General features: G+C 40.1%; 2 protein-coding genes across 5 annotated transcripts in view; one reads left to right on the forward strand and one right to left on the reverse strand.

Annotated features, from left to right (window-relative positions):
• Positions 1-17,024, reverse strand: part of LOC139966986 (FAST kinase domain-containing protein 1, mitochondrial-like) — a 36,640-nt gene extending 19,616 nt beyond the window's left edge. Inside the window, exons 1-5 of the mRNA XM_071970532.1 lie at positions 16,795-17,024; positions 9,252-11,345; positions 8,384-8,512; positions 6,900-7,013; positions 5,954-6,107 (exon numbers count right to left, since the gene is read on the reverse strand). Of these exons, the coding sequence (XP_071826633.1) occupies positions 5,954-6,107; positions 6,900-7,013; positions 8,384-8,512; positions 9,252-11,334 (2,480 nt within the window). The 5' untranslated portion in view covers positions 11,335-11,345; positions 16,795-17,024. The remainder of the gene's footprint in view (positions 1-5,953; positions 6,108-6,899; positions 7,014-8,383; positions 8,513-9,251; positions 11,346-16,794) is intronic.
• Positions 17,025-18,554: 1,530 nt separating this feature from the next.
• The window catches only part of LOC139966987 (adenomatous polyposis coli protein-like), a 64,122-nt gene continuing 59,973 nt past the window's right edge, over positions 18,555-22,703 (forward strand). For 3 of the 4 annotated variants that reach the window (XM_071970533.1, XM_071970535.1, XM_071970537.1), the window contains exon 1: positions 18,555-18,713. The gene's annotated coding sequence lies outside the window, so the exon portion shown is untranslated. The remainder of the gene's footprint in view (positions 18,714-22,703) is intronic. The other variant, XM_071970538.1, reaches the window with a different exon arrangement.

Raw genomic sequence — 22,703 nt, forward strand, 5'->3', positions numbered from 1 at the left:
GTACTCGCTATTTGTTAATCGGGCCAAAGAGGATGTTAAAGAAGCCATTAAGGAGAACGTTACAATCAACGGACATGATGTTACCTTTGAAGTCAACACCGGTGCTTCATTCAGTATCATTTCGGAGAAGCAGTATGATTCAGTAGGGAAAATTAAACTGAACCAGTCAGATATTAACCTGCGTAACTACACTGGCGAAAAATTGAGCATACTGGGAATGTTCACGGCAGATATTGATTACATGGGACTAAGTTCAAAACTCCCATTGTATGTAGTCAGTGGTGAGGGTCCCTCTTTAATTGGACGCAACTGGCTCGTGGAATTGAAACTGGACTGGGAAAGGATTTTCAACGTCAACTCTTTTTCGGTGATACCAACCTCTTTGACCCAGGCACTTGACGCGCATACCGCGGTTTTCAAGGAGGGTCTTGGAACACTAATGGGGTCAAAGGCTACTATCCACGTTGATGAATCAGTAGCCCCCAAATATTGCAAGGCGAGTACAGTTCCATACGCGATGAGAGAAAAAGTTGAAGCGGAGCTGCAAAGGTTACAGGATCAGGGAATTATCGAACCGATTCGATACTCCGAGTGGGCTGCGCCTATCCTTCCAGTGATGAAACCCAACAGGTCTATTCGAATTTGTGGAGACTACAAGTTGACAGTAAACAGAGCTGACAAGGTAATGATAAAACTTACTAGTTTATATATTTACGAGTGACTCGCTTACCTGTCTCCCCACAACATTAGCACCTCATTCTACCATGTCTAGTATGCCCTGGTAATCTTTTAACACTGTGCACCCTCAGTGACCGGCTCCTTCCGTTCAATGCCCTTCCTTCTCATTCTACCATCCAAAGTGTTTACTCATGCGTTTTCGTAGTGGATTCAAATCTTTCGAAAACTGCCCGGATTACATTGGATTATTACCTAGAAGACATCCTTTAGGACCTACAGTAGGTTCTCAACCTTTTTCTATCCAGGGACCCCTTGAGATAAACTGAAATGTTTTGAGGACCCCCGGACAGTGACCGCCGGCCTGGGGGAGGGGCATAAGGGGAGGGGGTGTTTTTTTTCAATATTTGAGGGTTAGATGCGAAATGGTGCATTATTTTGGACTTTTGCAGGAAAATTAAGGTTCAAGAATTTATGTGTAGAAATGCATTTTTCTGGGTCTGGAATGCAGTTATAACTTTTCCTCCACCAAAGCCTTATAACTACAGCGCTTCGCTGTGTCAACAGTGAGCAACGCATCATAGTTATTGCTCTGCATATTAGGATGTATAGTGTGCAGTTAAGTTGTACACAACACTCGGGTGGCATGTTATCCATACCTCACCGAATGTATATACCAATGAGAAACTATAGTACTTGTTTTCATCGGGGAACGCACGATTCAACATTTATCGACTACTGACGATACGGTGTGATCATCAGGGTTCGACGTATTGATGGCTAGCCTAGATTTCTAGAGGCATACACACTTCTTCCTTCGACTATATCTCTCATTCCATTTTTCATGAACCTCTTCGGCTTTCGCGGACCCTTATTTTTTTCACGGACCCTTATTTTTTCACGGACCCCCTGCGGACCCCTTTGCCCTCACGGACCCCCAAATAAATTTCACGGACCCCCTTGGGGTCCCCGGACCCTAGGTTGAGCAACCTGGCTTTAGGATTTCTAAGCGTTTCAACAGCCTATTACAGCCTGATAAGTATCCTTTTCTTATAGGGAAGGGAGTTTGGGGGCTGTGTTTAGTGTGCAACTCAAGCCCATGTGTTCGTTTTTTATTAGCGTAACGTTTTTTACTCAGGTAGTAGTTCCGCGAAACTACTTCGTTCGTTCTGCCTATTTCACACTATCGCAGATAGGCGGTTTCTCATCTTTGTGTACATGTTTTTATCTGTTATACTTCTTCTAAGATATTATGATTGTTTTCATGTACTTTCGTTACTTGTTCGCTTTCTAAGTGTTGGGTTTTCACTTTTGTAGCGTACTTTGTAAGCCGCGAGCCCCTATCACGCACTATCGCGGATAGGCGGTTCTCTTAAGATGTTTTGATTGTTTTCATGTATTTTCGTTACTTGTTCGCTTTCTAAGTGTTGGGTTTCACTTTTGTAGCGTACTTTTTAAGCCACAAGCTCCTATTCCGCATTGGCGGATGGGCGGTATCTCGTCTTTTGCTTACATGTTTTTATCTGTTATACTTCTTATAAGATGTTTGCTCGTTTCATGTACTTCGTTACTTGGTCGCTTTTTCTAAGTGTTGGGTTTCACTTCTGTAGCGTACCTTGTAGCGGTTCCGCATTAGCGCGGATGGGCGGTATCTCGCCTTTTGTTTACATGTTTTTATCCGTTATACTTCTTATAAGATGTTTGCTCGTTTGCAAGTACTTTCATTACTTGGTCGCTTATCTAAGTGTTGGGATTTCACTTTTGTAGCGTACTTTGTAAGCCACGAGCCCCTAGCGGGGCGCGATATTTTTGTCACATATCTCTACTCTCTGTTAGTTTACATCCCTACCCTGCTTCTTCCATTTCCATGGTTAGTTTACGTTCTTACGATAGACTACTTTTTCTAGTCTTTCCTAACGTGAGTTTTTCAGTCATGTACTCGGAGCCACTTGAAATGTGTCAATTGTTCGATGTTCCGCCCGGATCGGGCGGGGGATGGCCAGGATCCTTGCCCCAGAGGCAGGACCTGTAGCCCAGAGAACCTTGTTGGTCTAAATCTTCTAGGGCATACTAGACACGGTAGATAAATATCCGCTGCCCAAGGTTGATGACTTGTTTGCAACCCTGGCAGGTTGAGAAAAGTTCACAAAACTTGACCTTAGCCAAGCCTATCAGCAAGTGTTATTAGATGACAAATCACAGGCTTATGTCGTAATTAATACTAACAAAGGTCTTTTCAGATACAGCAGGTTGCCATTTGGGGTATCATCGGCACCCCCGGTATTTTTCAGAGGATAATGGAAAATATATTGCAGGGAATTCCCCGGGTCGCTGTTTATTTAGATGATGTATTAATAATGGGTAAGACGGATACAGAGCACCTACAAACCCTAAATCTTGTGTTATCTAGATTACAGTCTGCAGGGTTACGTCTTAAGAAAGACAAATGTGCATTCATGTCAACGTCTGTGATTTATTTAGGTCATAGGATTGACGCCGAAGGTCTTCATCCAACAGAAGACAAAGTAAGAGCAGTAAAAGATGCTCCAGAACCACAGAATGTTTCACAACTGAAGTCCTACTTAGGATTGCTAACTTATTACAGTAAGTTCCTTCCTAACTTGACCAATACGCTTGCTCCGTTGTACGCTCTGCTCAGAAAAGAAGTCAAATTTACGTGGGCTGAAAAAGAGCACTATGCTTTCGTCCAGTCAAAGAAATTGTTGACTTCTAACAGAGTCCTCACACATTATGACCAGCAGTTGAAATTAATACTGTCATGCGATGCGTCTCAGTACGGCGTAAGCGCAGTTTTGTCGCATAAAATGCCTGATGGGTCAGAGAAACCTGTTGCATATGCCTCTCGAACTCTGTCCAAAGCTGAGCAAAACTACTCGCAAGTTGAGAAGGAAGGACTGGCATGTATTTTTGGTGTTAAGAAACATCATTCTTATTTGTATGGTCATAAGTTTGAACTAGTCACCGATCAAAAACCATTGCAATCATTGTTCAATGAGGCCAAGTCCGTACCACCACAAACATCATCTAGAATTCAAAGATGGGCATTGATGCTTGCGAATTATGAATATAATTTGAAGTTTAGACCTACATCTGAACATGGCTCTGCTGATGCGTTCAGTAGGCTACCCTTGAAAGATTACAACACACAAGTGCCAATGCCGGCAGATACAATTTTATTGCCAGAGAACCTAAATCAAGGGCCAATCACCACCACCGAAATCAGCAACTGGACAAGCAAAGATCCAGTATTATCTCGCACATTGAATTTCGTGCGCACAGGTTGGCCAAATGAATGCCCGAGCTCGAGTAATGAGTTCAAACCTTATTTTCAACGTCGTAATGAATTAAGTGTTGAAGACGGATGTTTGTTATGGGGTAACAGAGTAATTGTCCCAAAACAAGGCAGAACGCAAATTCTGAATGAGTTTCATGCAAGCCATCTAGGAATTGCGCGCATGAATAGTTTAGCTAGAATGCTCGTTTGGTGGCCAAACTAAGATGCAGATATTGAATCTTGTGTTAAGTCTTGTCACATATGCCAAACAAATCGTCCAATGCCACCGCAAGCACCATTAAATACATGGGATTGGCCTGACAAGCCATGGGCTAGAGTGCACGCTGATTATACAGGACCGTTCATGGGTCATATGTTTCTGTTGTTGGTTGACGCACATTCCAAGTGGTTAGAAGTTCATAAAATGAATTCCTCGACTTCCTCTGCCACTATTCAGAATATGCGTAAGACATTTGCACAATATGGTCTTCCTGAAATGTTGGTAACCGACAATGGGCCATGTTTTGTTAGTGAAGAATTTGAACAGTTTTGTACTTTGAACGGTATTAACCATGTAACATCGTCACCTTACCACCCAGCCTCTAATGGCTTAGCAGAGAGAGCCGTAAAAACTCTCAAATCGGGTCTGAAAAAAATGCAACATGGTAATTTAGATGATAAATTTTCTAGATTCTTATTTACTTATCGTATTACTCCTCAGACTACTGCAGGTGTATCTCCGTCAGAACTGTTCATGAAACAAAAATTGAGGTCTCGTTTTGACCTTCTGCACCCTGATCTAGCCAATAAGGTCAGGAGGAAGCAGGAAAAGCAGAAAGATTTCATGACAAGCACGCTGTAAAGAGATCATTTCAGCGGGGGGGAGGAAGTTTACGCTAAGAACTTTAGACGGGGGTCTAAATGGTGCCCTGGTACTATTGTGAAGCAAAATGGCCCCGTCTCATTTGAAGCAGATTTGTCAAATTCAAATTTAATTTGGAAACGACACGTGGATCATTTAAGGGTCAAACATGACACTCCAAATTTTCCAAAGGATCAAGTGGGCACAACTATTATAGACATACCCATTGAACCAATTACGACTGAAAAGAACGTAGAGAGTGAAGCTGCACAAGTTACTTCCTTTCAGATATCGAACATCAAAGTAATATATGATAGGCTGACTTAATTGAACAAGATAATACCCCTACAGTAACTGCAATTGGTCAATGTATTGAAACATCAAACGTTCCCTCGAACAATACACCAAGAAAGACATATCCACGTCGTATTCGTAAAACAGTGGATAGATACGGGTGGCAAATTTTCAGTGGGTTTTGTTATTTAGTACATATTATTTATTTACAGTAATAGTTAAATTATAGTATCCGAAATTGTTCATGGTTGCTTCTTCTGATGTATTATATTTGTCAAGGGCTGTGAAATGCTTGATCACTGTTTTGTGGTAAGATCTCCGTTTAAGAGGGGAAGAGTGTAGTTGTTATATTCTGATGCAGTCTTCCCAGGGTTCTTCGAAACCACCCGTTAGTCTGTCCGATGACCTTATGACCTACATATCATTTATCATATTGTATATACACCAATATGTATCAACTCAGATTCAGTTCGGCATTTACTCGTTTAGAATAAAGACGTATATATTTGTATAAGCCCGTTCTCAAGTGTTTCGTTTTGCGTGTTCGTTTGGTTAATTATAAGAGTTAAACCAGTGGATACGTCAGTTTGTCTCCTCAAAAACTGTGTGACATGAAAAAGGGGAAAAAAATCAACAAAACTGATGCAATCATGACAAGATACTGACATCAAATCTTCAAGGAAATCTTCAAAAAACTTAAAGTTTAATTTTTGGCCTTGGAAGTGAAATATCTTGATTATATAATCGTCGACTGCTTAATCCTGTTTCTTCTGACCCACTCAAGTTTCTCTGCAAGAGTGCACGTACATTTCTACATCCATCCTTACCTCTGTGCACCGTCTGGTATTTGCTTTCTCTGTGTATCCCATTGCATCAGATCTGACAAGACTGTTCCAGAGAGGCCCTTCCCTTTATCTAGCACGCTGCCATAGTTGACACAGGATAGGGGCTCTCCATTAACGTCTAGCACACATTCAAACGCTGGAAGGTACAAAAGATGACAATGGTGACCACTTTCAGTATATGACCAACCATCCAGATGTCCATCTCAAGAATGGAATGAAGGAGAACTTACCCTACAAGAATGTTAGCATTAGTTGCTTTCTTTTCTGCTGATTAGAAACGTTACGATCGGACCAAATGTATGACCTCTTTCCTTGTCTACTACAAATACATTTCTCTACACCGCCATAAGTTTATTGTACACTATGTCAACGACTACAGCGACTAAGTGTGATTTACAACATGACATCCCTTCTAATGTGAACCCATCCACCCCTTACCCCCCACCCCCCCCCCTCAAAATTACCTTCCATAACCTCCAGCAATTACATGAGAGCAGATAACTTTGTTATCAGGTAGCATTATTGTCAGGATAAATGACTAAAAACTTGACAAAGCCTGTATTATATTTTCTACAAACATTAATACACTGTCTATGGTACTGTACCGTCTACTGTACAGTCTACTTACCATCCACTGTACTGTATAGTCTACTTACTGTCTACTGTACTACACTGCCTACTGTTCTGTACCATCTACTGTGCTGTACCATCTACTGACATTTATTCCAGATAAACCTGTACTTAGCCTAATTTCCATTACATAATTCACTGGGTTAGGCCTAATCCCACCTTACTGCGTTCCAACAGAGCATTACACTGGTAACTTGAGTTCATCAGGTCGGCAGGTGTGGCGGGGGATAATATTTTTATTTTATATCAGTAGTAAACCCAAGCAGTTGCTTCGGGTATTCCTGATGATCATGCTTACTTATGTCGTAGTGATAAGGTGTGGTTACAAAAGATCGCAAGTATTGGGCACCACCGAGAACCTCCACAAGGTTCTTCTGCACCTCCTGAACATCTGGATGATAAAACACGTTCCCTGTGAGATCAATAAAACAACGATCAAAGATTAAAAGGCAGACGTAAATAACTATGTAACGGTGGAAACAATCAATAACCCCAATTACAAAAAAATGGGGCGCAAATTACTATCAAAGCGGAGCGCCACCATTGGATGGCGCGCAGCGTACAAACAAATTTCTGGTTTTGATAGCCCCCAGATTATCGGAAATGGCACTTCTCCGGCTTGAAAATGACCAACCAGATGTACCCTTTTGACTGAGAACCAAGTTTTTCCCAATAGTTTTTTCATCCATAACCTTTTTCAAGATTGTCACCAGTCACACCTCATGTTCGACCTAATCGCATCTCCTGTGGATCATTGCTTTTGGCCCACAATACCCGTCAGCCCCACTTTTCAAGGTTTTAAGCCCATTAGTTGTTCAGAATTTGAATAATAAATTCACTTCAAAACATACCCATAATGTTGCACAAAATTTCGTCTATGGACAACCAATATAGAAAAACCCTTCAACCCCTTCAACCCCTAACAGACCAGTCAAACTTGCACAAGTAGAGGGAAGTATGATGAAGAATGTTGGTCAGGGAAAACTCAGACACAGTTAATTTATTGGTGTACAAATATTAAAACCTCTTATAACGGCTACTATAAAACTTCGATATCATACAAAATACAAAAAATATGCTCGAGAGGGGGGCGGTCTCCCCCTTCGCCCCCCCCTGCCCTTGGCTACGCGCCTGCGGTTAGAAATCTTGTACGAAACAGGCCACATGGAAACCCAGTGAACCCATATCAATGTGGATCATATATATGATTGTACATACTTACACTCATACACAAGAGGTGTACAGAGATTATGATAATATTCATGAGTGACAACATGCTACACGGTAACAGGTCACAGAAACGACCACGAAGAGTCATTTACCTCATGCAGCATGTGTTGGATGAAGTTTTAGCCACCGCCAAATATGATTTGGAAAAATAATCTCACACATTATTTTCTATTTATAGCGACATAAAAAAAAACTATGCCACCAAATATTGGGGGGGGATATTAGATACTATATCCCCCCACCTAAAATATTGGGGGGGACATGTGCCCCCGTCCCCCCCATAATCGCTGCCTATGCACATAGATGTGGTGCACTTCAGTGGCCCAGGAGGGTTTGTTTTGAATTGGTGTGTGGGTGTGACAAGTTACAGACGTTAAGTGTTGTAAAGCTGTGCATGAGGGGGTCTTGGCCTCAAAACATGACTGAAAACCTTCAACTTCACAATCATACTTCCATTGCCATGCCACCCACTCACAACTTCAACAACAAAAATGAAATGATATGAAAACTGCAAAATTTTCAAAATGTGTCGGTATTTGAAGAAGTACTTACGTTTTTTAAGGATTTCTTGGCAATATTCCTCATGGAACCATGGGACTTGAAGTTCTGGGCATTCGAGAGCCACTGTACGATTTAAGTACATCAGTCTCCTTCTGTACATATCACAGCGATCTGGCAGCTCTAGAAACAATTTAAAAGATGACAAAAAAAGCTATTAAATTTACGGAATTGTGTCTTTGTTCCAAATGGGAAAGGTGTGTTTCTCCAGTTTTGACAGAAAATCATCCTTGTCTGGTGTAGAGTATGGGGGTCACAATTTAACAAGAGGGTGGAAGGAGGAGGAGGTAGGCAGAGGGGAGGTAACCCAAGGCTTAGACACCTATTCTGCTGTTTAACTTTAAAAATGAAAGCCAAAAGGGCAAATTTTGAGAAGACAATTGGTTAATACAGTAGGTCCTCAATACTCGTCTCCAAATATGCTAGAAAGTGAAAGAATGGCCCAATGATGTTGAAAATTATTTAAGTACTGTAGAGTAAAGGTATGGGAATCCATCCCTCCCTTCAGCACTCCTCCATGTTTAGAAATAATTTGGAATTGTTTTATTCCAGGGAAGTACTGTTTAAAAATATAAATTAACAAGTGTTTTCTGGGCATACAAATTGCATGCCCACCTCCTCCCTCCCCCCACTCTCAACCACCCACCTAATCATACACATTGTGTAAAGTATATTGTAGCAAAGTCTTGTTTCATACCCTGGTATGAGCACTTGTCACAGTGCATCGCTACAGAAGGATTTCCTTTGTACGTGGGTCTTATTTCATGAAACAGTAATGAGAGGGCACAATTTGTGAACGTTTTGGCAAAGACTCAGTTGACAGGTTGGATATTATGAAACAATATGCAAACACAGTACTTACCGTCCAACTCTTCGTCCAACTTTGTTAGGAACTCAAGGCTAAAGATACGCCTGAGGATCTCGTCAGGGAACCACTGGCTGTAACTCATGAGATGAGCCATATCAACCAGGAACCCGGACGGGAGCTCCTCCATGAAGGGGACGACTCGTTCCGTGCAGGCCCTGAAGAAGTCCTCGACTCTCTTGGGCTGGTAGTTCAGGGAACAGAAAGGGCCGAGGAGGTAGAGGACTTGCATCGGGGTAACTTTATGGATATTTGGTATGGTGACCTCTAGGATGCGATCCATCAATTCTTGACTGAAGTACCTGGTCTTGTACAAGCTGCGTGCACACTCGACGGCGTGACGGGGTTCGATCTTGTGAGCTATGTGAGCGAGTTGCTTAAACAGAGCATCGACGAGCTCGATGTCACCTCCCTCGGTTAATACGGAGTGAAGGAGACTGGTCAGGTAATTAGCGCTGGTGTTCTTATGCAGACAACTTGTGGCTCTGTCCTGGACAGCTTGCATGATGCGCAAACAAATTTCGGGCATCTCGTTCCTCCCTGCCATCCTCTTCATCGCTCGGAAGAGGCTGTTCGTTCCGGTCGTGTGAAGCTGCGGAAGCACGCAGAGGGCCCGCCAGAATAGTTTCTCATTCGGCTGAAATGTTGGGATGAGGGAGAGGATGTAGAAACCTCTCAAGAACTGAGACGGGCTCAACTGATTCATAGTAAGTTCGTATATCTTAGCCGTATGAGGCTGCCAATGCTCCTCTTCCATCCACACGAGATGTCGGAAATACTCCACCACAGGGACTAGCGTCTCCAAATTAAGTTGATCGGCATGGGATGATATGATATCATTTATCTTGTCGTGCAAAAGAGTCCTCGAGAAATAGCCCATCCTCCTTAGTCCCGAGCAAAGACTTCCAACTGCAGTGATCCGTAGACGATCAATTAACCTGAGGGCATTTTCCTCCAACTGGAATTTAATATGGGCAGGAGCGTGGTAACCCAGCAGTTCTGTCGTTAGAGCCATGTTCACAGGATCGGTGATCGACGACAGTCTGCTGTGTAATAAATCCTTCAGGTGATTGTACAAGTAGCTATTATCGTATCCCATGTTATTGACACAGGATGTTAACACACACAGTTCCCGGACCGACATGTTATCGAGACCTTTCCACATGTAATTAGTGCACTGGTGCAGAACGTCATCAAAATCATTGGTAAATTTATCCACGGACATGAACACTTTCCTGAAGTCACTGCAAGTGGCATTACTGATCTCGACTGACTTGGGGTCTAGCAGTTCCTTCAACTTGCGTACGATTTTCCGCTTGAGATCTGACGACACCAGCGCATGAGTTTCCTTCATGATGGTGCTTAGTTCTCTGAGATGCTTGGTCTCGTCCAATAACTTACTATAAGCTTCAACTACCTGCCCCATAGCTCGCCCTCTCCGTTCCCCTAAATCTGCAAGACAGACAGCCATCTTAGAGAGCTGTGGAGTCTGCAACCTCTCCACTCTCTTAAGACCTTCACATCTTAGTTCTCTTACCAGCGAATGATATGGCGATCCAAGTAATTTCAATGCACAATATAAGACATTAATGAGTAACACGTCATCAAACGTTGAAATCCTATTTTCCGCTAAGTCACAAAGGGTCCTAAACTCCGGCCTCTTACTAATGGATTCACAAAACTCTTTCTGACACTCAACGTTTTGTCGAAGGGCAACCAAGACAAAGAATGCTTGAGCTATGTGGTTTTCTGTTAACTTTGCTTTATTAGTTCCAATTAGATGAAAAAGCTCTTCAACACCTTTAGCCTGCTCAATTTTATTAACCAAGGAGTCGTGACTAGAGGTTAGATTCTGGCTTGAAAAATATTCAGCCGAGAAAATAGCTGTTGATGCATGGGGGTGTCTTGTGGACTTTGAAGAACTGTCAGTGCACCTTGGCATCATAGACAGGGACTGTGATTTTCGAATCACTTGATGGCACCTGCAGGAACTCCGAGGTTTAGCCTGTGTGGTGAGTGAAGTAAGCAGACTGGATGAACGCAAGAGTTGCGATGGACATCTTAAAGCGACCCTTGCCATGACGCTTCTTTCTGTTAACATGAATGACAAACACAGTGTTAGCAATCTTAATTCTAAAAAAAAGAAGTGGTTGTGATGGGCTGAACTTTAATTCGGGTTACTTTTCAGAATAGTAAAAACACGGATTAGTTATGTGTCAGAATGACAGAAAAAATCAGGAATGACGAAAAACACCCACTGCATGTCCCACTCATGAGTCATCTAGTGAAGTCAACCAGAACCCTCAGAAATCCAAATATCTTGCCCAAATATAGAATTCAACTGTATAGAAATTCGTTCATATACCGTGCAGCAATGTTTATACAATTTGATAGTTTAGAACCTTTATTATAGTTTCAGTAATGACTGTTTCATCATTCTATGTTTAAACCATTTAACAATCTTATTTCTTTCACTTACCATTTACCATATCATTTTGTTTAATCTTAACAAGAACTGTTTTTTGATGTACGCCTATTTATAAATATTTTATATTTATACTGGTTTAAAATAAATCGAAATAAATCGAAATCGAATACATGAGGAATGGTATGATTTTGCAATGTATCATATTAATAATCTGGAAAAATATGTTCTTTGTAACCAGGGTCTTAGCCAGACATTTCAAATAGGGTGTCTCATCTGTTGTACTGATTGCTCAGGAGACTATCCATCTGGCGCGAAGTAAAATCCTGGTAGATTTAGATAATTGATACAATGAGAGAAAAGTGTTGTTTTGAAATATGTAGCATAAATTATAAATCTAGGCAGACGAAAACACTTATTATTATGAACTTCGTATATAAAACTTGAGAGTGGCAATACGGTTACTATGAATGCTATTATCTGTGTTTCCCGCATTGATTCTGTTGCGGCAGTGGAGCATTTGATTTATGTGCGGTGTAACAGCGGTCACATGACTAATTCACCTATTATGATTAGACATTACCCTTTAGTGGCATGAACAACAGTCCTCAAATTTCACAATTTTTAGGGCAAGGCCACTTTGGCCTTGAATGGGGCAACATTTTAAAGGGCACCAAGGCCATGAGGTAAGGCACCAAGGCCAACTTGCATCTGAACGAAGGGCAACAAGGCCATAAAGAATAAACATCATGAAACAATTTCTGTCCCAGGTCCTGGCGGCTGCTTTAATGAAGCAGAACAGTAGAAGGTGGTCTCTCTCACTTTGCTTTCCGTTTTGTCAATAGAATTATTTAACCCCTACTCCTATTCGAATCCTTCCTCACCCTTAACAAAATCAACCATCATTATGGTTACTCAACTCATAAATTTATGGACAGACTCTGATTATGGGGGTATCTCATGTAAACTGTTAACCTTATCAGTTTACTGGAGTACTCCTCAATCCATGCCAACACTAATTGCACAGAACAATATTCAACCAAAAATGCCTTTTTGAGTTTGATGGGTTGTTATAGGGGTGGTTAGGCTTATGGGGTTAATGCTGAAAATGTAACTATTAACAATAGCAAGTTTTTTTAAACTTGTTAATTGATGCTGAAAAATTATTAAAAAAAACAGCAAGTTAAGTCCAACCGACGCGCTCAGTGCGTGTGATCATAGAGCATGTGATGTAGCCTACGTGTTCGGTTATTTTCCCGTTCTTTTTTTTTTTGTGGGGAAATTTGATTTACACACAAAACACTCCCTGCAGGGTAGGAATTGAGATTTGGCTTTGGGGGGCTATTTTGGAAAATGAAAAGTTAAAAATGCCCCTCTTAAATGTATTAACGAGGGCTTTTTTAAGTTTTAGGGAGGCGCTTTTCGAAAGTTCAATATGCTGTTTACGGAAATGGTTGTAAGCATTCAACAGGATAAAGTAAGCACAATTACCCTCTTCCTAGTGCTGCGATCCATATAGCAAATTCATTAAAAGTTTAATCGCAAAAAGTTGCGATCGTTTAGCAAATAACGTCAAGCCACCGAATATATGACGAAAACTCAATAACCCATCAACTGAAATAGAAAACACAGGTTTACTTCCGCTGAAGGTGCCCTTTCCTTAAATCATGTATTTTTTCGTGTGTGGATAAAAATCACTCACCACCAAATACGAAAACATTATACCGCTGAAAAGTAATCAAAGTTAAAATCTTCCATCCATCGCCACAGCAACATTATACGTAAAATACAACAATCACTCTTTAAGACATAGCACATACTGTACCTTCCAAACAACTGCTGATTTCCAGCAAATTGAAAGTTGTAACAAACTACGCATTATTTTTTGTGGCAAATCGATGGTTAGGCTACATTTCCCATTGACTTAGTGTGGTTGTTAGGCTAACATGTGGTCGAAGGTTGCAGTATTTCATGGATATTTTAGTTCTAGCTAACTGCGCCACAATTTCAGCGAATAAAGAGATGCTTAGGCTAGATTTTCCTGTTGACTACGTGTGGTGTTCGGCTACCACTCACGCGACGATAGCAGCAAGGAAAGTATGTAAACAAAGCTATGCAAAGTATTGTTTTTTTTGTTTTTTGTTTTTGCCAACCGATGGTTAGGCTACATTTCCCATTGACTTAGTGTGGTTGTTAGGCTAACATGTGGTCGAAGATTACAGTTTTTCATGGATATTTTTATTTTTATTTGCGACACAATTTGAGCGAAAAAACAAAGGCTAGGTTATATTTCCATGTTGACTGTACTTAGTGTGAAGTTAGGCCATGTGGTCGGAGATTTGTGGGGATTTTAAGGTTATTGTCGCTGGTACTGAAATTGCTAAGTGGAGGCCGTAATTTGCCAGTGACTGTGCAGTACAGTAAGTTCCTGGTGATTGTGCACGACCCTTCCGCACTGCTTCAAATTTTATGCGGGACAAAAAAGTGAGCGCGGAGTGCGAATAAGAACCGGCAGTGAGTAAGTAATAGTAATACAGTAGGCTAGCGCGCGGCGTTTGTTGCCTGGGCAATGCACTGTAGCGACGCTAACGTTAGGCCTAACTTGGTAAATGGCGATATTGTCATTTTGATTTGGAAATTTATTTGTCCACAGCAATAAGCCAATGTTATACATTTATTTCAAAGAGGACCAATTCGGCTTGACATATGAGTGAGTTTAAATTATGTTTGTTCTCCGAGTAAGGCTTTAGTTACGTTAAATTGGGAGGCTGGACAGAGCCATTTATTGGCATCTCAAAAACCGTCCCACTCAAATTGGGCCGTCTTTCATTTCAATCTAGTCGTCTCAAAGACGGCGAGACGCATCGCTAGCTAAGACGCTGTTTGTAACCTACAATTCTAGGTATGGGGTTCCAGGCTATGAGATTGCAATTGAAAATCTGAACCTTGCTTTAATTGCATACAGTATGTCTACCCTGCATGGAAACTAAATCAGCAAATCTTCTCCGATAAAGTATATGACATACCTCTTTCTGATCACTATGTTAGTCTGTGTCTCTCTCAGTCTCTCTTTCTTTACTTGATGTTAGTTTAACTAGAAAATAAAGTTAATGAGCTCTAACACTGGAACATGTTTCTTTAGTTTCCTTTTTGCTAAGCCATGAAGTTTGGTACTATTAGGTAGGGGTTACCTAATAAACAGCAGCACTAAATGACAATACTGACAGTAAAAGAAATTATGCTACTTACTAAACATATGGCTTTATATCATTTTGATATAGGCCTGACAACCCAGCATTGTTACGAACGCAGGATTCTGCGTCCGGGACGCAATGTTTTGGCCAGGGACGCAAAATCTTCAAATTGCTTGCGTCCCGAGGACGCAAACTTTTTTTTGAGAAACAAACCCCAAGTATACACACTCACAACTAGGTCAACGGAAAACATAACAAAACTGTCAAAACACATTTTGGAATGAACATTATTTCTTTTCAAAAACCACAACTTCTTCTTACAAGAAGCAAAAGTTCTCCTACTCCAACAGATCACTGAATTTGTTTGAAAATATATATATCATAACAATCAACCGCAAGGTACATGGTTAACAACACCCCATTATGGAGATTTTCATGCTAAAAATAGACAATGACGCTTTTCCAAAATTCCTGTGATTTGATTGGTCATAAGTCCCCATCCATTGTCTGTGAAAATTCTTGCACCTGTAGTGCTCAGTGAACACGGAGTATGTTGTTTAACAACAATGACTTGCAACTTACTTTCCCCTGTATAGAGATAGTGAAGTTTTTTGCGGTACAGGTTGTCATGTGTGTGCACTCCAATGTCATAACGTTAGGCCTTGTCACATACAGTACGTATACCTTTTGACAACGAAGAGGCTTCGTAATATTTGAATCATTGTTTTGATCAGAAAATGTTAATGAGTGGAGACAATCTATGAATTTTGTGGGAAGCTAACATCTCTGATCCTGAACAGGATATTTCAGCTCACAGTATGTTTCTTCTCTCTGTATTAATAGTTGCTAATGTAAAATGTGCATTCTTACCATCAGTAGTTTCTGTTGCAAAAAAAAATCACGGTCCAATTAACCACGTGCTTCAGTAAATGTTATTTTGGCGCAACATTCGTGTGTAAACAACTGTACTTTAGAACATTGAACTGATTTTTTTAAAAATCTACATTGCGTAAAAAACTATTCACATAGACCTACTGTAATATTCGTATATATGATTGCTTGCAAAGAGCCAGGATAAATGTTGGATCAGATTTTAAGGATTTGCGCATGTGTAGTTGAAAATGAAGCTCGAACAGGCATGTACATGCAGTAGTACAGTGAACTGGAATTTAGCGAGAGATATGCACAATGTAGGTACTGGGATTTTTGAAGAGTTGTTTGTTGGAATCGCTGCAAGGTCAAAGCACGGATCTACTACGGAGTTGGCGAGTAGGGAAGTAGAAGGACGGATGAAGGGGGGGGGGACTGGGGGTAAAAATGGGTTGAAACTGCAGGGTGGTCGAAAGGAGGGGCGCCCCCGGCCGCCCCTGAAAAATAGCGAAGTTAAGGCACTGAGCATTTCTGCCCTATATTGTGTATAACTTTCACAAAGTATAGGCTGTGATACTGCACTAGTATTAGTAACAGTAGGTCATACAATAAACGTAATTGGTTTTCGATTGGGACGCAAGCTTTTTTTACGGGACGCAAACTTTTTCAGGGGCTTGCGTCCCTGGGACACAAACTTCTTTTCACTAATAACATTACTGCAACCTTAGCTAACAGTAGGCCTAGTAGCACAGGCAATCCAATGATTAGATCATACAGGGCCTGAGCTTAGCCAGTAGTAATGCATGGGGCTACATACATGGGGCTACAAATTATGCTAGGCTCAGTTTAAAACGTCCACATCCTTCCATACATAGGCCTAGATCGATAACATAACCTGGTTAAAATTATGAAGATGTGTGATGCTAAGATAACAAGATGAGGAACTAGGCTTACGTACTGATTACGTTAGGCTAGCCTATGTTTGCGAGCAGGAACGATTTCGCAGATCTCGTTCAACAGGAACTGTACCAGACAAATTGCGGCAACTTACCAAAGGAAAAATTGACCCACGTTCAGAATGTGCAGTTCTTAGAATAACATAGTGTGGCTTGATTGTCCTGTTCCTATGACCATTAAAACATGTTGCTCTCCTTGTCCTACGCTAAACAATTCATGTATAGCGCTTCTTGGTCAACGCGTTCAATCATGGTTAACAAATTTTCTATCGTTTCATAACAAGTGTGTAGGACATTTCTGTTACTCAACGTTCGTACATTACGTAAGAAATGCCTATGGTAAGCCGTCATTGTAACAATTACATTCGCATGTTGAAGGTGTATCTGCAGAGAGTGGCTATTCGGGTGCAATTTTCATTTATGACCGAACAATTACATTTGTAACAATCGGTGTCCCATTTATCCTACTTGTGATTAAAATATGATTTACAGCTAAATGTGGGATCAAGCATTGGAAAAGCTTACGAAATTAGTGGACAGGTTCAACCTGCACAACTAGATAACTATTGCTTGTGGAGGTTGTCTAAATCTTCATTATGTGGCTCTTAGAAAGTCACCGAGAACCCTGGAGCAGAAAAAGTGACACTTTCATGGACAATAAAAAATATTTCATATTGCTAGGTAAATCCACAAAACAATATGTCGTACACATCTCTAAATATGGTGCAGTTTTAAAGTGACATATCTTTGCCACATACTCCCGAGTCATAGTAGGTGATTGTTGCCAAAATTTAATTTCCTTTCATAATCATGTTGGTGACTATGGGTTCCCCTCGAGCCCCTTTGAGAAAGTTTGTTGATACGGAGAGTGCCTAAATGTGCTATAATTTGCAATTTTTGAAACAAGTAATATTCAATAATGACAATTTTCACTAATATTTTTGAGAAATGTTGATATAATGGAGAGTGCCATCAATGTTCTCTGAATTGTAATGCTTTATCTCAATGCTCTTGCTAGGAGTACAAGTTTCTTCTGTAACTATGATTAGTAGAATACAAGAAAGTCCAAATACTTGTTTGTGTCTACAAGTGTGAACTCAGTCAACGTTGATCACCGGAATGTTCTTTTTTAGTCTTGCATTTCTTGGCTTTTCAGTCACTAAGTGTATGCAAGATTATAGCCATTTGCTGGCATTAAGTTGATACTTTTTGTTTCCCCCTCTTAACTAATCCGAGTATAAAGTTATGTTTATAGTCAAAGACATGAAACGAACTAATTCCCAATTACAAAAAAAACGACTTTATTCGGTTGTCAATATTTTGTGGGCTGAAAACGTCTTCACGTGAGAAGCAAGATATATTTCTGCTCTTAACTGTCATATCCGTTGTATGATGACCGTGTAAGAACATCAACGGACTATATCAAGCGCTTTCATCTCGGCGAGAATTCAAAGGAGTACGAGGCAGGCGTGCTCGTTTGCATTCCCGTCGTGTCCCAACTGCAGGATCGCTTTCATTTCTCCAACCAATGACATAATTACAAACATCAAGTCCCAGAGAATATCAAATTTACAGCCTAACTTACTCATTGCTCTAAGCATACGATAGCATTGGATGCATCCAAAAGTATGGACCAGGTTTACTATTTTTCTGGGGTTGGGGCGGTTAGGAGAGGAATGCATTACCCCACCACCTAGCCCCAACCTCCCATTCTTCCCCTAGTTCTAGGACTAAAGTATAAATGCATCGTAGCCGAGTCACTGTTTGCTGAACAGACATTTATGAGAAGCGCCATCTTTAGGTATTACTTTTGCAGTTTGCTCGCGATGGGATTTGTAATGAACACATGCGCCAATCCATTGTTGTTTACCTGCATAACATTTCGATTACTGTACTGCACTCCGTTTCAACGTAAGAAAAACAACACCAATGACCGCCTTTGGAAAAGAAAGCGAAAGGGTTACGGTAGGCTAGGAGTAGGACCTTTTCCGTGGCAATTGAACAGAAGATAGAGGTAATCTTGTTCATTGTTTTTCAATTAACAGTGCAACATCAAACTAATATGTAACGATACTTTAAGGATAATTTTACGATTGTTCATGTAAGATGCACAGGTGAGAGTGCAGTTGAGTCAACTTAGTTGGGGTATCATACCATACTCCATAGGCCATTTACAACTGGCTTAGGCAATAGTATAGTATTATAATGAATTCACAGCAATGCGAATATCATAGGATTGTGAACTATTTGATGCTATCGACAGATGCAACCAGTGTCACAGGAATTAACACGAACAAGGCAGTAAGTTCATAAAGTTCATAAACCATATATGTTACACAAGATGAAGAGGCTTCAAAGTAAAATATGATTGCTATAATAAGTTTAGTTTGCTTAGGCCTAGTGGCCTAACATTACTTACGCTAGGCTAGCCTAGATCTGTTTGGCAGGTCACCAAGATCATACGTTAGAGAAAACATATAAGTCTGTGTGCTGCATGACATTTATGGCCATGAAGTAAAATAGAGGCACAGTTCACATTTGCTAGACATAGGCTTGTCCTCTCATGCTAACAGGTTGACTTCAGTATGTAGGCTTCAAATGAACATCAGTTTCCAAGCTCTTGTCATGGGGAAAAGGTTGCACAACATTGGCAGTTTGGCCTAAGTAACGATAGTTGCAGCACTATCTGCAGTGTACCACATACTTTTTCTCATTGGACCTTGATGAATGGACGTCACATGAGACTCCAATCAAATCTCCAATGACTGCAGAATTATCAAGTTGAAATCATCGTGGAATGAAAAGGGCTATAAAGAATTCAAAATGTGTTTTGTTTCATGTTTCCTGAGAGAAAAGTAGGGCTATGTTATCACTCCATACATGAAACTACCCATACATCACAGGTGCAAGAAAACCAAACCATTTTACACAGTTAATTCCCTTTGAGATTGCCATTAGCAAAAACTTAAGCCTGGCAAGTGAACTTGCCTCAAGTTCACCAAGGCACTATAAGCAACTATCAAATACATGCCACACCATAGTGTTGTATAAAATAGAATAGTCCTTTTTATCATGTTGTATGAGTTGTCTGAAAAATTAGGCACATATTCTCTCCATTCTTCATTACTGAAGTTTTTGTTTCAATCAGTTGTTAACAGACTTCGACCAGACATCCTGAGTTTGTGTAGGCCACATGACATGAGGCTACTTACTGTACACCCTGTCATTTACTTATATACACAGTTCAGTAACAGTAGGGCTAACAATCAGACAGCATGTACACAGCTAATGGACCATGTGGAATACAACTGTTGAAATGGTAAAGCGGTTCTGAAATAGGTTTGTGTGCCGTTTGGTAATACAACAATTGGCAACACTAATGTGTTGATGTTCTTAGTGTCTATCGGCAGACAAGTGAAATGTTCTTTCTACTGGCAAATGACACAATCCTCCGGCATTTAGCCAGTAATTAAATGACCAGATTGGAGGCCTGGATACATGTAGCTGTGTACTAGTTTCTCTACATGTGTAGATGGGAGATGTAGGAATCTCATGTTGAAGTTGAGAAGGTCTACATCTTGTAACTGACAGTAAATGCACCAGCATCAAGTATGAACTAAGACAAGTTTTTGCCTGTTGTAGTTACAGTTCAAAAATAGTAGATTTTCTGATCGGCTCTTGCATAAAGTGAAGAATCAAAACGTTACACATACACTGTATATGGTTGTCAAGAGAATATGTCCATGAATAATGAATGTGCAGCATATGTACCTGGAGAGATCAAGTTATTAATTAGATACATTAGTCTTCAGTTTATCTGATCTGCTGTTGTATTAAAGCATCTCTGCAAGGAATGGCTGGCTTGCCATAAGTGATTTAAGAAAAATAAGACATTACAGATCAAGGTTCTTAAATACATCATCAGTGTCAATACATCATCAGTGTCACCCTTTGTTTTACTAATGAAATAGACCAAGGCATTCAGTGCATGGGGACTTGGGAGTAAGCTGTGTGTAATCACACACTGTCTGGAAGTGTGGACTGCTGAATTATGTAGCTCTGTGTGTATTATCATGTTGAAACTGTCTAGGGCATGGACGGCTTGTCCTTTCAGCATGCTGTCAAAGGTACAGTGCCATGGTAACAAGGTGTACGTTTGTAATTTTCACACTGAATGAGTTATAGCGCTTACATGGTTTGGTGGATGTTTAGGTAATAATTGATTAGAGATCTCATAATGATAACTGATGCTGAACAAGGTTACCAAATTTTTTACGCAAATTTTTGTAAATACACGTAGCAGGTTTTTTTGGGGGGCGGCCAAGGGGGGAGCGGGGGGTGTAAATACAACAAGTAGTGTTTTCAGTGTTTTAAATTTTGTAACCAAAATTAAGCTATCAAGTAAAAACCATTCAAACTGTGACAAACACTGAATTATTCCCTTGCATGGGATAATCACAATTTAATCACAATCACAATTTATTCACCCAACTTGAACAATTTCTGTCCTTTTTGATTTCACAGGTCTTTTATGTGACATGTTAAATATGTCAAAGATACTTAATTGTGAAACACTTGGCACAGAGGGGATAAACAGCCAACAACAAGTTTTATGACATTTTGTTTTCAATTGTCTGCTATGATTATGCATTGATCAGTTTTTTCAATATCTCTAAGTAAGTTGGAGTTATAATAAGATAATTTACATACTGTAAGTATGTATCTAAGATATACCTGACACATGGTAGCTTCTACCATACTCTAGTTGATAGATATGGGAGATGTATTGGTTAAGATAATTTCTACTGTACTGTGTATATAGCTCAACTACACTAATTAGCATAAAGATGTAACATCTGTCTACATGATAGTACTGTACTACGCAGGGTGAAACAAGTACTATAGAGTCATTATGGAGATGTATGCATTTCTCCACCTGATACCATACTGTACACTATGTGGCAACTATTTTATTTAGTAATAGAAGACGTGCACATCTGTGTATGGGATACTGTACTGATAAGTGTGTGCACTGTGTGTATATATAGAGATGTACATGTATTATATACCTGATACTAGTGTTTGCCGACACGATACTACCTGGTTCCTAATTTATTACCCAAATCCTACGCAAAGTGTGAAATTTTTTTTGGGTGAAAACCGATGGTTAGGCAACATTTTCCCATTGACTTAGTGTGGTGTTAGGCTAACACGTGGAAGAAATTGAAAGAATTATTATTTTTTCATTCATTTATTTCATAGAAGGAAAGACTGACAAGGAAATTTACAAGATGTTACTAATGGATTATAGACGGGATAACTAAAAGACAATAATTGCAAGTGGCTTTTTACTAAAAGTTTATTCCAAATGCTATCAAATTGCGGGAATCGCGCAATCACACGGCTAATGCGAAACCTGGGCCTGCATAATAGTACTTAGTAAACACTGTTTAATAAGAGCTAAATTGGATGTATATTGTCTAAACCAACAGAGGTGGAGAACAAACATAAGCAGCGGCGGCAGTGCGATGTTAGTAGTTATGTTAATTATATGAAGTTATTAACAAGTTAATGAAAGAAACAAAAGCAGATACAAATTATTGAGGAAGGTTTTATACCTTATCTTACATCTACGTATTTGAACATGAAAACACATTGTCAGTAGAGAATATCATTCATGTAGTATAGCATCAAATATGTAATTTCTTAAAAATCGTGATACACGAGGGTAAACAATTCTTTTCGGGTACTCGGGTACCCAAAGGATAACGACTCTCAGGTACCCCATTCCCGATTTTTGGACCCGTGTAAACACTACCTGATACTCTACTGTATACTTTGTGGCAACTTTTTCAATTAAATTAGTAATAGAAGACATACCTGCACACATCTGTGTATGGGATACTGTACTGATCAGTGTGTACCGCTGTGTAGATCTGTACATGTTTTTCTACCTGTTACACTATGTGGCAACTACTAGATAGTTAGTATGAAGAAGATAAAC

This window comes from Apostichopus japonicus, chromosome 4, assembly GCF_037975245.1.
Source record: "Apostichopus japonicus isolate 1M-3 chromosome 4, ASM3797524v1, whole genome shotgun sequence".
NCBI classification, from domain to species: domain Eukaryota; kingdom Metazoa; phylum Echinodermata; class Holothuroidea; order Aspidochirotida; family Stichopodidae; genus Apostichopus; species Apostichopus japonicus.